Source organism: Mandrillus leucophaeus, unplaced genomic scaffold (genome assembly GCF_000951045.1).
Source record: "Mandrillus leucophaeus isolate KB7577 unplaced genomic scaffold, Mleu.le_1.0 Scaffold462, whole genome shotgun sequence".
NCBI lineage: Eukaryota > Metazoa > Chordata > Mammalia > Primates > Cercopithecidae > Mandrillus > Mandrillus leucophaeus.
Genome location: NW_012104943.1, coordinates 3619250 through 3637662, shown reverse-complemented (window position 1 = coordinate 3637662; position 18413 = coordinate 3619250). Strand labels below are relative to the sequence as shown.

The 18413-nt window shown below is 39.3% G+C and overlaps 1 protein-coding gene across 3 annotated transcripts in view; it reads right to left on the bottom strand.

Moving 5' to 3' along the window:
* The window catches only part of ARHGAP6 (Rho GTPase activating protein 6), a 515359-nt gene that overhangs the window by 22297 nt on the left and 474649 nt on the right, over positions 1 to 18413 (bottom strand). For all 3 annotated transcript variants that reach the window (XM_011994872.1, XM_011994873.1, XM_011994874.1), the window contains exon 9: positions 10062 to 10241. In XM_011994872.1, coding sequence (XP_011850262.1) covers positions 10062 to 10241 — 180 coding nt within the window. The remainder of the gene's footprint in view (positions 1 to 10061; positions 10242 to 18413) is intronic.

Below are 18413 nucleotides of genomic sequence, written 5' to 3'. Positions count from 1 at the left end.
GATTTTGAACAGATGACTAACATGAAGCAGCATCACTCTGGCTGCTGAGTTGAGAGTAGAATGCATGGAGCCAGAGATAAAGCAAGGAGAGCAGAGAGGGGCTGCTGATCTATCCAGATAAGATGATGGGTCCTGAACCAGGACGGTGAGGTGATGAGAAATATTTCCACCATGGACATAGTGAGGATAGAGGTGATAGCATTAATTTATTGGATGGAGAGAGAGAGAGAAGGAAAGGGAGAAGAAAAGATGACCTCAATGCTTGGGGCCTAGGCAACTAGAAAGATGGAGTTGCTGTTGACTGGTTTGGAGAAGCTGCAGGAGGAGAAGGTTGGGGGTCAAGTTTTGGAGTGTGGTTTTGATTTGATAATGTTTAGAGGTCTGCGAGACATCCAAATGAAGGAGATATCTTGTAGATAGTTGGCAATAAGGATTCAGAGTTCATAGGAGAAGTCTAGGTTGAACATAGACATTTAAGAGACACATATAGATGGTATTTAAAACCTTGTGACCAGCTGCAGTGGCCTGGGAATGAAAATGGGGAGAAGGGAAATGACAGGATATTTAGGTCAAGGGTGAGATTATTCTCTTACTGTATAAATTAAACAGGAAGACATCATTTTTACTGTATTTTTTTTTCAAAGATCATCATCCAACAGCCATGTGCTATTATAACAGTTTTTTAAAACGTAACACCTACAGGGTGAAAATGAGAAGAAAGAGAACTCATATTTTTTTAATGAACAGCAAAGCAAAAAATAATATAGGACAAAAATATATGTCCCAATCTCTTTTTTAGAAGACACTTCCATAAACAAATTAGGAAAAGTACTTGCATTTTCATCCAGTTAGTTTAATTTAAAATTTGTTAGGCTTAGACATGTAATAAAAAATTTCGCTCCAAGCACTAATCCATTCCCATTTGGATTTAATTAAAGAATAAACAATTAGAGTGCAGGCCCTTCAGAGTGGTACAACCATGACAATATTAATTCTTTGAGAGTATGTAGTATGTCTAAGATAAATTATCAACTTGGATGCATTATTAGAATAGGTTTCAGAAGTATCATTACTTAAAAAATAACTCTCCATAAATTTTTGTTAAGCTAGTCTGCAATTCAGAGGTTTTCCTCATTCAACTAGGTGACCAATCATAATTATTGAGGCCTATTTTATGTAGCATACGTGACTCTTACTTGGTAACAAATGCAAATAGGAAGGGTCACAGTTATAAATCTATCTATAGTTTCCTTTTAAAAGGCCCATGGTACCATTTTGGCTTGGAGACACTATTTACAAATACATAAAAAAGATATAGTTTAAAAATTTAGATCCATGTATTACAGGAAGGCAAATAGTATTTTCCTATGTATTATGCAAAACTACAGTGTATATAATTCATTAGTTAATTTATGTATAATCCATTTTGTTACATAATGATTTAAGGCAGCTTCAAAATTTATGTGATTAAACCACATTTTAAAAAATAAAGGAATGATTCAGAAAATTGGGGTCAGTGGGAAAATGAGGTAAGAAATTTGAAATGATGCCTGAAACTGATTTTTTTAATGTTCATACAACAGCACCCAGTACTGTTTTCCTATAATTCCTCTAATCTTTGACTATAACTGCACATTTCATTTCCTAACATTTAATAAAAATGTCAAACTACTGGCTCAGTTAAATTGGATGAACATTTGTTTCTCTATTAATTTAGGTACTTACTGGAGAAACAAAAGTCAAGTGAATAAACTAATAGGAAACAGAAGCTTGAAATAAGTAAGAAAGTAATATCTAGGTAGACCACTGACTTAAGCATAACTTTTTAGGAATTAGGATGCTGTAAAAAAATCTGACTGAGGCAATAGCCCCTGAAATCCAGTTTTGGCTCTGCTGTTTATAATTATTACTTAGACACGTCAATCACCTTCTTTAGGATTCTGTTCCCACATCTGAAAACATATGCATATTCATTTTCCTTAATAGGGGTGTTATGGGAATCAAAAGCGCCAAAAAAAAAAAAAATTGAAAATAGATTACCAATTGCAAAGAGATATAGTAATAAAATATTTTATTAGAAATAGATGAAATAAGTTAAACACTTGAAAAAATAAAAGCAGATAACATGGAGATGGACAATATTTGTTCTGCAATTATTATTAGTTTTTATTAACAGTCATCCATTTGCTTTCAGAGAAGAAGCACTCTCTTCTCTTTTACTTAACATTTCTTTTGGGTAACTCAGTTATAGGATTTTCTCTTGCTATGTCTCTGCTTCCAATCCCCCTCTGAATTTCTAGAGTTACAGCCTATGGCCTCTTGGCCCTTCAACTGCAATGGTCTTGAAGCCAGACTCTGTGTAGCCTCCCCCTTCCAGTTCCTTTTGCCAGACCTTGAATCTTCCCACCATTCACATCATTAGAAGGTAAGTTTCCTGAAGGCAGAGATTATCTGATTTGTTTACCCAGAACTGAAACAAGCTCAGAAATTTGTAGTTTTCTGTCAGCTAGCCTCCCTCAAAGCTAGGGCAAGATCATGTATGCACATGCTGGTACCTGAAGGGGGCATATAGGAGCTTCTGGAAAAGCTTATCTTCCCTATTGAAAATGGGTGCATGATAAGAAACATCGTCTCTTCATTAATTAATGCAATGATGGCTGGAAGAGATGCTGTTATCAACTGTAGCCATTTTGCAGCTGAAGATGGCAGAGCAGAGACAGCAAAGTGCTACCGAGCTGCTGAAACTGTGCCCCCTATATTTACTGTGTCACATAATAGATGCTGATGTCGAAAGCCATTTGCAGTTGACTATTGTTCTCCTTGCCAGTCAAATGTTTCCTAAATGATGTCTCATTTTCCTCCTCTAACTTTGCCTTCCTACTCTTTCCTCTCTGGAAGCTCTTACCTGCACTTCTAAGACCTTCACCCACTTATTCACTTACACACTGTCACTTGCTCAATTTTATGCTCTTTCAGAATACAAGCTAGGGTGGTGATTTCTACCCAATGGATGTGCAGTGAATGTTGCTGAAATGGCTAAAAAAAATAATAATCTAAAATCACCCAGGATTATGGTCTGCATGTGTTATGTTACCCTTGTCTAGATGTTTCTCTCTACTTATCAGTGGTACCAATACCATGCTGCAGCACAGTCTTCTTGCTATTTATTTCTAGAGTGGGAAAATAAATTTTCTTTCCCAACTGATTCTCATCAGAATTTTTCTAAGTTCTTAAGCTATTTTTCTTATCAATACAAAAACTCCCAAACTTTTTGAAAAAGATAGCTCAATAATTAAACAATGTTTTCATTTTCTGCTTCTGGAATTTTTGTATATAGCAAAATGGGAACTAAGGAGAAGGGTAGTGAAAGACATATTACATTTTTTAAAAAATCAAGCAATTCTGCATATTAAAAAGAAGAAACAAAACCCAGCTCAAAGTGATTCTTCATTTACAATTCATTGTTTCACATCAAAATCTCTACTGGGCTTTAGTCAACCATGTAACAATTCTAGATATTTTCTAAGGGTACCATTTATGGTCGTGTTTATCTGGAGACTCAGCTCCTTAGATTTTAATGAGTTCCTTCAAAGCATAATGCTATTCCAAAAAAATCAAAAGAACTTTGGCCTCTCCAGCTTCAGAGAAAAAAATGTAAACACTGCACATATGAAAGAATAAAACTGTCACAATTAAAATCTACCCGATCAAATTAAAAATGAAACCTTGAATTATTGCCTAGGGTATGATTGCTATGAGGTAGTTTATTCCATAAACCACTGAGAGAGAAAAATGGTATGAGTTTTCTCCATTTACTAAGTCACCACAATAAACCATTAAGGGCTTTTCGAAGAGCTATTCCCAGGACCCAGCCCTACTGCGCTTGTCACTGGGTGTTCCACACCAATCCACCACTTTACACTTGACCAAGAAAGATGCTTTAGTATTTAAAACCCAGCAAAAGTAAATATCACTGGAAATCATGATGGCATTTTGTAGTTAACAAACACACTAAAAGAAATCACTTTGGCTGTTTATGGGAGCAAAAGCTCAAACAAGGACAGGCCCAGCTTAGAATCTTTGGCGTGGCTCTGTTGTGACAGGTGGTTTAATAATTTAAGGGGATCTGGGTGCACAGGAGGGTCAAGATGCATTACATTTGGCAAATATTTCTCAAGTGCTTGATACATGCCAGGCAGCATGTTTTGGCAATTTAGGTACATTAGTGAACAAATACAGTGGAAGAGTCCAGGGCTCCTGGGATGATGTTGGAGGATAATTCAAGCAAAGATGAAAGAAATCAGGAGTCTTTGCTCCATGGCAACAGGTTAAAGGAAGTGGAAAAGATTCAGGAATAATTTACTTCTGCTTCCTTCCACCTTTGTGGGACACCAACAGTACACATGTTCTGTCTTTGCAGACAGGGCCAAAGTGAGCAGGCTATAGCAGGAACACTTGCTGGCTCTTGAAGCCATCTGCTGGCCTGAACATCAGGGGTGCTATTAGTCCAGCAGTATTACTGCTGTTAAACGTCTTCATTCCTCATTTTCAGATTGGCTGAAATATATTTTCTTATTCTTTCTCCACAAATGGACTCCATATCTGAGATACCACATCAAAGTGCCTCTTCTTTTGCTTAGGAGGCATCATGCTGCAGAAATAATTAATTTAGTCACTGCGTCACTTGGGCAAATGAACTTGGCTTACTCCTCTTGAAATGGTAGTGAGATTTAAACAAGCCAATGATGTATGTAATGAGTAGCCCATCCCTGGCACATAGACAGTGGTATTTGTGATATATAGAAAAGGAAATGGAAATCATATATAATTATGTGGATATACTGGGAGGGGTGGTTTCTTGCTTGATGACCTGGATGAATGCTTGACTCTTTGACTTGGCGTGCAAAGAGGCTTTAAGAAAATGCGATTTGCATCGAGGAATGAAGAGAACACAAAGCAAAGTTTGGCTTCTGACTTGGAATCCTCATCACAGCCTCTGACCCTTGCTCCCAGTAGTGCTCATTTGAAATTTCCCACGTGCACTAAGCTGGTCCCCAGTTCAGGCTGACAACTCAGTGGGGTGGGAACACACTGGCTTTCCCACGTCTCCACTGCACTTCGGACTTTTCATCAGCTTACAAGGGTGGTGTCTTCTCTTTCTTGCCCCTCTCCTAAGAAGGAGCCCTAGTAAGAATTGTTTAATATCAGCCCTTAGAAGAAGCTGACAGTTTTCTCCATTTGCTCTGAAGTTCTTACTAATCCCAAGAGCAATGATGAGTTTTCTCTGGAATTCCCAATATTAGTTACAGAAGCAACAACTCTCAGAACAATTCATGTATCAATGATTTAGTCAGTGAGAACTTTCTGGTTAGGATAATACCAATGACTTTGTCTAGATATTCATGATTCTTATCCTTGATTTCCAGTGCTCCCCCAGAGTATCATTTTATGTTAGCCAGTTTTTCAATAGGTGTTGATATCAGAAGTGGAGGGTCATGACTTAAAGATACGGGAATATAAGCAGTATGGACACTGGACAAAATCCAAACATCAAAAATACATTTTTTTTCTAGTAATACAGAATTGCAGTATTTATTCAACAAATAATTACTGAGCACCCATCTTCTGCTATGTACTTTCTAGCTGTTGTGAATGTCAGTGAACAGAACAAACAAAAATCTCACCTGATGTAAATGACGAGTTGATGGGTGCTGATGAGTTGATGGGTAGAGCACACCAACATGGCACAAGTATACATATGTAACAAACCTGCACGTTATGCACATGTACCCTAGAACTTAAAGTATAATTTAAAAAAAAATCTCTGCCTTTATCAGGTTTGTATTTTATTAGGTTTCAATAAGCATAAAAATAAGTAAATTATATAGTGGGTTAAAAGGTAATAAATGCTATGGAATAAAAAGAAGAGCAGAGTAAGGGCCTAGGAGTATGTATGTGTGGGATCAGGTCACAGCGTTATACACAGTGGGCAGAGTGGGCTTGATTTCCAAGAAAACACCCAAATATGCTTTGATAGAGCAGGCACCTTATCACCTTAATGTAATAATAATAGCAGAAATCTTTTTTTTAATGCCTAGTGTATGTTAATTCTGTTCTAGGTGCCTTAAAATGTTATTTCTAATTCTTACAACAATCCTGTAAATTAGGTCATGTTGTTTCATCTTTTGGCTAGGGAAATTAACTGGGGGGGCCCAAGATTACATACCAAATAAGTGGCTGAGCAGGGATTTGAATTTTGGTAGCTCATATTCCAATGCACATGGTCTTTCTACCATACCAGTGTTTCCCAAGATATGGTTTCCAAAGGTGTGGTTAGGAAACTACCAGAACTCTGTGGAGATCTTCACTAGAAAGTGCAGATTTCTGGGCCCCATCCCAGTGCTGCTCAATCTGACTCTCTGGAGTGCATCCTAGGAATCTGAATGTCTAAGTTTCCTTGCAACTCTGCTGCACACTCAAGTTTGAGAACCACCATTATAATCTACTGCCTTCGTATTTTGATACCTGTGGTCATGATATCTGCTATTATGATCTATTTCCAGCTCAAGGATTTCCAAACCAGTACCTGAAAAGCAAACAACCAATGCAAAAGACTGTCCTAGCCAGACTCTTAAATTGTGTGTCAACCTCTGCATCTAGGTGCCTCTTCTGTATTACAGGATGAAGCCAGGTTCTTTTCGGCCCTTTTCCATTAACTCAGAGAGTGGCCACTTGAAAGAGGCAGTCTCAGCATCAGGAAATGAAGGACGTTAGAACACTCAGAACAAATTTTGGGTCCCTGCCAGGCCTCTGTGAGCTTCTATAGCCCTTCCACCAGTTACTTTATGGAATCACTGCCTCCAGGTCTGTTCTGCCTTCCAGGACAAGCTCACAGCTACCTTTCCTAACAAGTCTTCCTTTCTAATGCTAATAGAAGTGACACCTCCCTTTCCGAGCTCCTAAACCCAAGGACTGTGAAACTGCACAATAACTAACTACTTTTAACCATCAGGCCCTGACTAGCTTCATCCTTCTTTGTTTGGAATTATAATAATTCTGAAAACTTCTTTAAAAAGCCAAACAAAACAAAACAAAATAGCTATATACACGATTACATTTTTGTCCACCCATGCAGATCAGCTTTGCTGACCAACCACCAGCCTTGGTGTAGCCAACTAGTTTCTGAACTGCCAATATGCCAAGAGAATCCAAAATGTGATGAGATTAATGTTCTTCTGTGCTTTAAAAAAGGAAGGAAGGGAAGTCAGTGCTAGGGCATAGAACCATGCAGATTTTAGAACCAGAAGGGATCTTAGCTATTATTCATTCAAATCTAGTATTTGATAACTAAAGAAATAGAAACAGAGGAAGATGAGGTCATGTAGCCAATATATAACAGGGACAGGACGATAGTAAATTTTCTGGTTCCAGAGTCAGTTTCTTTTCATAGACCAAGGCTTGAGATATTTGTGTCCCTCTTCCTCCCACTGCACTGTTATTTTTCTGAATATATGATTACTATAATCCTTCTATAGAGATCAAGAATGATTATATTAATGGTTAACTTACTCCAAGAAAGGTATCCTTAATTTCTCCATGCCCAAATCTTTTCATACGTAAAAGGAGTAAGGCTCGGTAATATGGAAATCATATGTCACAGAACAACCATTGAGTCATTCATTAATTCAACCAATATTTATTGTGTTCCTACCATGTCCCAGGCACAGGGGTAATGCAGTAAAGAAAGTACTACAGATAGAAATGGACCCAAAAAATCATCCTGTCATGTAGTTTACATTCCTAGGGAGCAGGGAACATAAAACGAGAAATTTGTAAAACCCAGTGTTAACAGTGGTGAGTGCTAAGGGGAAAAAGCAGGGAAAGGAAATAGGGAGTGATGATGTGTGTGTGTGTGTATGTGTGCGATGGCGGGTGGAGGTGCATTTTAGACAAGGTGGCCAGGAAAGGCCCTATGAGAAGTAAAGATTGTAACTGGAGACCAAAAATATGAGAGAATGTCGACATCAATCCCTACAGAGAATGGCAAACAAAGATCAGATTTGGGAAAAGCTGGAAAAGGTAGAATACTGATGTTTTTATACTGTTGTTAGTAATTCAGGTGGCAGGAAATGGAAAGAAAAGGTATGACACAATTAAAATGGCAGCAGCTGTATTTTCAAAGAAGCCAGGAAAAGTTTTGTTGGTATCTGAGTTGAAAAGAAATGCTCGATGATATGTGGTTTCATATAAAGGAGAATTTTGCTTAGATAATAGAATTAAGTTTGATGAGAAGTATTTTGTTAAAAAAAATCCAGAGAACATGAAGTAATGCCAAGACTACTTGGCAAGATGATATGTGACTTAAACTTGATGAAAATGTTGAAAAGTTCCGATATTTGATTCATCCAAATATGTAGTTATGAGGATTTAGGCTGAAGTGTAAATTTTATATAGAATCAATTATTTATTCAACATTTTTTGAGAGCTTAGCATATGCAACCCAGGGGCAATGCTTCAAAGACACAAACAGGAGATGTCCTTCTACCTTAGTGAACTTTTCATTTGCTCTTCCTCCTGGGCATCCAACCAGGATGCATTTCCAAGCCTCCCTTGAAGTTAAGTGTGGCTTGTGCATAAGTTCTGGCCAATGAAATTTGAGTGGACAAGATGGATGACCTTTCTGGGGTTGCCTGTAAAACCCTAAAAAATGTCAGAGCCTCGAAATACAAGGAGCTGGGATTCCTAAATCACCACCTGGAAGGTTGTCCACCTAACACCTGATTAAACTTTATGTCAAGGTGATATTTATTTCTGTGTTAAAGTACTGAGATTTGAGGCAGCACGTGTTACCCAACTAATATAATTATTAATTAACACTTGCATAAACTGCTACAGTTTTCACAATACTTTCACATATCAAATGATTCTGGTCACCACCCTGAGAATTACATCATCTTTTTGTTTTTCCCATTTCTAAAGCTAGAGTTGATGTTTAATGAGTATTGAATTACTTCGTTACAATCATGTAGGTAAGACACAGAGGGCAAATATTCTAAACCACTGGGTCTCAAATTTACAAAAAATAATTGGTATAAGACAAGCATGGACATAAATCTAATGCAAAGCACTTGATAAGTGTAGACAAATTACTAAAGAAATTTAAAAGAAGTAACTAGAATTCTTGGTTGAAGGAGCCACAAAAGGCTCTAGTGGAAAAGGCAGACTTTATAGCATTTGCAAATTGACAAGAGAAATGGGAGAAAAAACATGAAGAAGGTTCCTGTAAATTTTGACATGCAATATTAGTGGTGAACAGAAATAGAAGAGAGTTGGCATTTGTTTTAATGTTTCAAGGGAAGTTGTAGCAAGCAATGCAGTTTGATGAAGGAAAACAGGAACTGGTAATTCAATACAAATCAAAAAAATATTTATTGAGTGCCTGCCAGATGGAGGGCTTTCCAAAAGTGTACAGAGGATATGGAGAGGAGATAACAAGGGTGCAGTCCTTGTTTTAAATGCATTTATACTCTACTAGGGGAAATGGTCATAAACAACTATACACAATGTTGGGTAAGATAAACATCAGTAAGGACAGTAATGGAGTTCAGGAGACAGAGAAGTGGCAGGGGAATGACGAAGGACAGGTGAAGCTTCATGTAGGAGGTAAAATGTCAAGATTGACCTTGGAGGAGGTGAAACCACTGAGGATGCTTATGAATACATGAATTCATGAGGGACACAGAATTCCATAAAGAAGGGTTTTATTAACATCTTGAGCAAGGACACTGCTTTATAATTAAATGACTCCAAAATGTGACCATGGTTTAGAGGACAACAAAATGAAAATTATAATTTGGTATGTTTGTTTAAACATGGAATCACAAACTCGAAATGACATCATAGTTGTGCAAATTTCTACTTCTGCTGAAACTGCCTGACTTCCAATGAATTCAGTAAGCAGCACTGCACCCCAGAGGGTGGTCTATTAGAATTTCATCCTGCCTCCAGAGGCAACCAATAGGCAGTTTGCTACGATGTCTTGCCACAGAAGGGCCACCTACCATGAACAGGGCTTCATAATTTTCAATCATCTTTTGCACCACAGCGATGATGGCTGTGCTCTCCTCAGCCCGGGCTGAACTCTGGACTGAGAATTCTTTGTCTGATGACTTCTGCTTGTGCAGCAGGTTGGGTCCAAATATGGTGGCTAAGTTTAGAGATGTCATTTTATTCCCAGTGACCTATGAGAGAACAGAACACAAGGACTGTTGTTATGTTTGCCCTTCAAAATACTGGGTGATTCAGTAATCAAGGAAACCTTTTACTATCCATTTGTTTTTATCCTTCAAGGATACCATCATCTCTATTAGAATCCATGGAGGGCACCATGATTTTCCTTTTGCTTTCATATCTTGGATTGAAGCTCATAGTTCAATGATCATCTCAATAGCATATTGAATAAAAATTTGCAACTCTAAGTCGTTTATTGTAAAATGGGTACTATATAAAATTTCTATCCTGTTTGCACTTAAGAAATATTGACACCCATCCATCTATCTATTCATTTCTCCATCCATCCCTTCATTCATCAATCCATAATCTCACCACTGATCCATCCACTCAGCACCTATCAGAGGCTGGGCATTTTTCATATATTTTAATTATTTTAAAACTTTTCCAACCATGATTACAACACAGTCCTTATTTTAAAGGGCTCTCATTCTAGGGAGGAAATAAGCCTATCAATTACAGGTAATGAGTACAAAGTATAAAGCTCTCAACTCCGAAGGCCCCAGGGTCACTACCACAGAGGCAGAAGCATTTGCACAAACTCTCAAAAGAAGAATAGAGTTTGCCAGGCTGAAAAGCAAAGGATCTTGGGTAGGGGGTAACTTTACAATGGAGAAAGCACCACACATGCAAAGACAGAAACATCTAAAATATGTCATGGAGCCCCAGGAAGCTCAGTGTGGTAGGGAGTTCTGCAGGAAAGACAGGCAAGGGCCAGGTGAGATGATCTTCGTGTGTCAGACCAAGGAATTCAAATTGTGATCTAAGGGCAAGAGGATTCTGAACAGAGTAGAATGGAAATGGAATCTGCATTTCAGGAAGAGCAATCTATGGAACAGGGGATGGGGGATGCAAGAAAGTAGGACTACCTGGGACATACCACAACAGTCTAGGCCACAGCAGCTAGTATCTGAACTAGGAAGGAAGAAGTAGGGATGAAGAGCAGCTTCCAGAGTTATGGAGGGGGTGAAGGGTGAGGAGGATAATGCAGAGGGTAAGGATCTTGTGTTTAAACAAATGAAAAAATGGAAGGACAGTTAAGTGAGGAACATGAAGGGCTGACAAGGGGTTCCTGGAGACTCCAGCACCCTTAAGGAGCAGCTGATGAAGGAGGCCAAGAATGGTTGAGAAGTTAGAAAAAAAGAAACCTCTGTCCAAGAAGAAATAACAGGGGTGTTTCAAGTGAGTTATCAACTGTGGCAGAGGGTCATCGAGATGTGACCCTTCCCTCCAGAATGGACTCTCTGATGGTTCTGATGTCCCAGCTAAGAGTCATGTCAGTGGTGTGGCAGGAATGAGCCACAGTTGCAGAAGTGGAAACAGTGAATGTAGACACTTTCTTCAAAAGATATCACAGAGAAGGAGGAAGAAGAAATATAGGAGGAGCTAAAGGGGAGTACAGGGTGAAGGAAGGGAACTATGTTTTAGCTTGAAGTATAAAAAATTACTCATATTCAATATATTAATAATTAGAAAGTGCAGGTAAGCAAAAGGAAAAAAAATGCCCATAATTTCACCACTGCCAAGAATCAGCCATTCCAATGCCTTCCTGTGCACATATATACATGTATACCTGATATTTTCTTCTTTAAAACTGGGATCACATCCATATATTATTTTGTAATTTGCTTACTGTCTCTTAACAGTGTGTTACAATAATCTTTCCACTACGAAAATATCCTGTCTTCAGTCTTCATTGGCCCCTAGAATCCCACTGCATGAATAAACCATGATGTGTTTTAACCACAGTCAACTGATAGGCATTGATGTCGTCTTGAATTTTGTTATTATAAGCAATGGTACAAAAAATACCCTTGATAAGACATTTTGTGAGCGTGGGTCAGCACTTTTTAGGAGTAAATTCCTACAGGTTGACTTGTTGTAATAAGGAATATGAACATTTTTAAAGGTTTGGGAATTTTTCTACTTGTCTCTTTTTTCAGGTGAATGGGAGAGTCTGAGTAAGTTTCTCTAGGCTAGGGTTTCTCTACCTTGGCACTAGTGACATGTAAGGCCAGATCATTCTTTGCTGTAGGGGCTGTCCTGTGCATCACAGGATGTGGAACAGCACCCCTGGCCTCAGCCCACTAGATGCCAGGAGCCACCCCTACCCTCAACCTACAGTTGTGACAACCAGAATTATCTCTAGACATGGTCGCATGTCCCTTGTGGGGTAAAATTGCTCCTGGTTGAGAACCACTGGTCTGCATGAATTTTTATTTATCTTGCCAATATCAATTGAGTGTCAGGATCAGTATGGGAACTGTGTCTGCTTGGTGGGGATCTTTTGCCTGGGAAGATCTACACAGCCTTTGAGAAGCACCTGGGTGCCCAGCATAGAATTCAGGAGTCCTGATGAACAGCTGAAACAAAGCCCTCTGAGCCCCACTCTCATCCTGTGGAGTCACGAGTTGGTGGCTGCCCTGCCCTACAATCCCAGCGTGGTACACGAGTTGTATTATTTTTAGAAGGCAAGGCTGTTTTTAGGTGAATGATTGGCCACCAAGGCTTATTATTTCATGTGATAAACCCAATTTGAAAGAAAGTACCCTTTATGTAGGATCGTTCAATCATTTTTCTTTGTTTTATTTCATTGATAAGTTTTGTATTTCATTGATAAGTTTTCATTTTATTTTTCATTTCTTTTCCTGAAAATTCATGGTTAAGGTGAAAATCAAATACATGTCATTTTCAGATTCCTCCCTTTAGAACTGAGAAGTATTTGGAGTGTTTCCCCTTACCCCTTTAAAGTCATATTAGGGTTTTCTCATTTTTTAAAAAAAACATTAACAAATGGAAGATTTTGTTTTCTTTTAAAAGAATGTTTCATACAAGAACGATCTAGAGCTCTGTTTCTGCTCTTTCCTTCTCCTGTTGCTATTCTGGGAATGGAATACAACCCATCTGTAAAACTGCACACAGATTCCAGCTGCAGACCAAGCTGCTTGGGGTTTGTTAACACTTTTGGGGTTTATTGTGTTTTATTGTTTTGTAACATGGAAAGGAGACTTGCTCCCAGGCAACATCCACCTTTTCTCCATGTGTTTCAGCAGATATTTTTATATATACTATATGGTTGTAGCTAGGTAATACAATGTACCCTCGAGCCAGGCCATTACTTCATTTTTTTAATTAGCTAGCAATTCAAGAAAACTTTTATCTTCACTAAATGAACATCCTAGGTTATTTCTAAACTTCATATGAATAGCTCATATCTGTTAAAAGTCTAGTATGTATAGGTACCAGGCTAGGGGCTTTCCACTGGCCATTGCAATTCTTTCTCACTATAAGCTTAAGAAGCAGCTGCTGCTGTTGTCCCTATTTTATAGACAAGGGAAGTGATGCCCAAAGCTCAGAGCCAGGAGATGGTATAGCAAGAAGCGAAGCTGGTGGCCCCACTCTAGGCAGCCCTGCCCTCTTCATCCCATTGCTACATCTCTTCCCGTTTCCTGTTGCTTGGCAGACCCAGCCATGGCATGGTGAAATGGGAAAACGAGCTTTAAAACAGGGCTGGATGAGGGTGAGGGGAGACACAGGTCTTGCTAAGTTTCAAAGCCAACCTACCATTTCCTAGAGGCATGTACCTCCTCAAAGATCAGTAATCATGGCCCTACAATGGTATTTGTAACTTCTTTTTTGCCTCATAGACCCTTTGAGAACTCAATGCCAGCTATGGACTCTCACCAAACAACTGCATATTCACACCACATTTTCCATGCAGTGCCAGGGGGTTCTTGAACTCTGAAAAACCACTGCTCAGAAGGTTTCAATTTTGTTCCTGCTATATTCTTTCTTGAAGAAATGCAATGTTTCTTACACTTGGGAATTTCTCTTTTCCCTAAGGAGCAAAGCAAATAGCAAACTAAACAAAATAGAAGAAAACAAAACAAACACAAGATAGCAAAACACCACAATTCAATAAAATATTGCTATTTTTTCCCAAAAAAGCACTGATTGACTGGTCAACAATTTTTCTCATGCCCTTCTTTTAGACATCTTTAAGACCTCACCAGTGAATGATGCATTGAATTTTAAGCACATATCAAAGAGGAAATATTATGTTCATTTTGTAGATGAGGAAGCTAAGACCATCCCCCATCCCAACTCTGTTTTCCTTCCTCTTCCTCTCTTTCATAAAGACAAGTTATGCAGAAAGGTTCTGGCAGAACCTGTGTGAGCTTTCAAGCTTCTTGACAATCTGCTTCAGGTTTCATCTATGTTGCAATCCCCCCAAACAACACCCTAACAAATAGATGATACACACTAAAAAATAGGTAAGAGAAGAAGTTGAAAAATGTTGGGTTTTGACCATATTTTACAGTTTGATATTTAGCTTTACTCCAGTCTGCCCATTCAATATTCTCTACCTGCTCATGCCAAATCGACTAAAAAATAATAACTCTTCTCTTGATCCTCTCCCACTACCCATGACTTCTAACAGAAGAGGTTTGGCTAACTCCCATCCCAATGCTGTGCTTATGTGGCCCATGTACTCAATCCCTACGCCCCCTTTGATATGCATCTTAAATTCAACCTCCTCCTTGAAGTCATTCCTAACTTTTCTGGCCCATGCTCATCACTTCTCTGAATGTCTGCAGTGACTCTGCAGTGCATTCCCTAATTCTGTATTTACCTTGTGTCCTCACCTCCTCCACCTCTTAGATGCCATTGTATCCTGAGGCCAGTCATTAGAAAATCTCTGAGCAATAGTCACTGGTTTAAAGGAACTTAGGGTAGATGCTCAGGACATGCATGGTTCAAATCCCAAGGCCATTCTTTTATATTTATTTATTTTTGAGATGGAGTCTCGCTCTGTTGCTCAGGCTGGAATGCAGTGGCATGATCTCGGCTCACTGCAAGTTCCGCCTCCCGGGTTCACGCCATTCTCCTGCCTCAGCCTCCTGAGTAGCTGGGACTAGAGGCGCCCACCACCACGCCCAGCTAATTTTTTTTTTTTTTTTGTATTTTTTTTAGTAGAGATGGGGGTTTCACCGTGTTAGCCAGGATGGTCTCGATCTCCTGACCTCGTGATCTGCCCACCTCGGCCTCCCAGAGTGCTGGGATTACAGGTGTGAGCTACCGCGCCTGGCCCCACCATCAAGGCTGTTCTTACATGGAAACGTTTATAATAGGAATTACTGTTGTCCATATTACTATTGATACAAAAGCCTCCTAACTCACTCTTCCCTTGTCTCTAGCCAATCTACAACATGGATTATATCACCCATTAGTTGAATCCTTCCAAGGATTCACAGCTTAAAAGAATCAACCGTCTGCCCTGCACAGAGGCATTCAGCACTTATGAACATGGCCCAATTTCCCACTGTCTCCCTCAGTACTTCATTGCTCCGTAGCCTTTACTATAGTTCACAATGGCTGTGAGAGCTGCCTGCTCTCCAGTCACTGCTAACGATTTCACGGAAGCAATGCTTTCCTTATATTTATCCTGCTGCTTTAATCTTTGGCTATTAGTCTTTCATTTTGATGCAATGTTTAGGTCAAGAGTGTCTAGAAACCTTTGTAAACCCTGGCTTCCTTCTACAACTTCACCATCACCAGGATAATTTCATATTCCTTACAGTAAACTAGGTCTCTCAACCACTCTTCAAGTCTGGTTGAAGAATTTTCATTCCTCAAGTTCAGATGAGGAGACCCAGGTATAGGAAAGTTAATAGATTTTCCCGACAACACATGGTCAGTGAATTAAAGAGCTATCAAGCACTCTCAACCAGGGGTGATTTTGAACCCTTCCCCTCAGGGAAGACTTGGAAATGTTTGGAGATATTTTTGGTTGTCACAACTTGGTGGGAGAGGATATGTACTACTACTGGCATCTACTGGGTAGAGGCCGGGGATGCTGCTAAACATCCTACAATGCACAGGACAGCCCCATGACAAAGAATTCCTAGCTCCAAATATCAATTGTGCAGAGGCTGAGAAACCCTGACCTAGACCCCAGTACAGTTTTTTTTTCTTATAATTCCTATTCTGTTAGACTGGCTCAGGTTCTATACACAGCTTGGACTTTGCTAGTAAGACTTTTTCTTTTCTCTTAGTTGTCTCAGGTTCTATACACAGCTTGGACTTTGCTAGTAAGGGGACCAACCAGACCCATTAACCAGTATAATGACATTGCCCTTCTTCAAGATCTTTTTCTATCATCCACTGGGATACGGTCCTAATAACTATGCAAATCTACAGTGACTATGGAGTCCATGGCACCTCCCCTAGAGTTGTGAAATGCACTAATATGCCACTTGTACAACCTTAAGTGGAAGCTCTCTGTGGGTTGCTACGTAAGTTACTTAGCCCCCCGGCCCTAAGTTTTCACTTCTGTAACATGGAGACAGTGATCTCTCTCTTGCCTGTTAAGAGGATTTGTGTGTGTGTGTGTGTGTGTGTGTGTGTATCCCCTAGCACAAAGCCAGCTCATGGAAGGAGAGACATAAATTGTAGCTAATATTCCAGCATACTGTTTCATTTACACCTATCCAAGAATATTTTCTTCTTTTTGGCATAGGCAAGGGAGATTTGTTCAGCATTTGAATGGAAAGAATGTCTGAAAATGATTCTAAAAGGGCAATAATGAGTTCAATTGGACATTTTGCTTTCTTCAATGCCTTCTTAATTACCTGAGACCCAATTTTCTCCTTCTCACATAGTACTTAAGAAATGTCAGAGAAGTAACTGAAGTACCTTTAAACACAGAGCTCTGCTTTCCCCAAGCAATTAGGCAGATAATGCTTACAGCTTCTGTTATAACTGTAGTTGATAAAGGCTGGCATCCAAATGAGTAATAAAACTACTTAACAATTATGAGAATTATAGTATGCCCATCAAAGAGCTGTGTATGCTGAAATAAGGTGTCAGTGCCATATTATGAAACCTGAAGCCATCTGGGGCTTCACTAATTATAACTGCTATAGAGATAAATGGCTAAGTCAGGGGAGTTCCATTCTCACACCCATAAGGAGGGGGACAAGAAGAAATGCAGAATTGCCTTTCTGGATTAGAGTGAAAAAATTATATATAACCACGTTATTTATTTATTTATTTAGTTATTTTTTATTATACTTTAAGTTCTAGGGTACATGTACACAACGTGCAGGTTTGTCACATATGTATACATGTGCCATGTTGGTGTGCTGCACCCATTAACTCATCATTTACATTAGGCATATCTCCTAATGTTATCCCTCCCCCCTCCCCCCACCCCATGACAGGCCCCGGTGTGTGATGTTCCCCTTCCTGTGTCCAAGTGTTCTCGTTATAACCACGTTCTTTGGGAAAGAAATTTGACAAACACAGAATTGAAGCCACAGTGCAGCTGAGCTTTGTTTTACAAGGATTTACAAAAAAGTTCCTGTGGTTAAGTAAGTTTGGAATGCCTCTGGCCCCTTGTTAATTTACAGTGCATGTTAGCTTATTAAAGAGTCTAAAATCTCCTGAGGCATCCGAGGTCAGGGAGAGGTATAACTGCGTGGTATCAAAGAGGGAAGGGGGTGTCTCTTGTTAAGGTGAAGATTAAATAGGTTGGCTATTAGTAAGCAACTTAAAATTGAAGCCAGCATCTCATTTCTCCGAGGGTGAAACAACAAAAAAAAATCTTGAAATACGAGTGTAACCAAAGAGAACCAGAACCCAAGATCTTAGATTTGGTGGCGGGGCACACTGGGGCCTGACTGGGGATCAGATACAACAAGAACATTTCTAAAGAGTCTGTGGGACTATGTACAACCTGCTTTGAGCAGTTGATACCATATGACATCAAGACACAATGGCAATGGTCAGCAGATGAGACCTAGTTTCCTCCACACCTGGTTTGGAAGCAGGACTGACCGTCCCTTGCATTGAGCAAGTCCCTGTTTTTGGGGGAAGGTTTAAGAAAGGAAAGGATCCCTCAAAAGGGAGATACTAGACTTCTTGCTCTTAGTACAGATGGGAGCTCCCGGGACAAACTGGAAGAATAAAGAGGTGACATCATATTTGGGCTTCAAGTTATAGCAGCAGGTAAATCAATTACAAGGATAACAATCTCCTCCCACCCCCATCATTCTACTTTTACATGGTTGCAAGCACTTCTGTAGTGCATTGTTTTTCTTCTTTACAAATTGAAGTCCAGT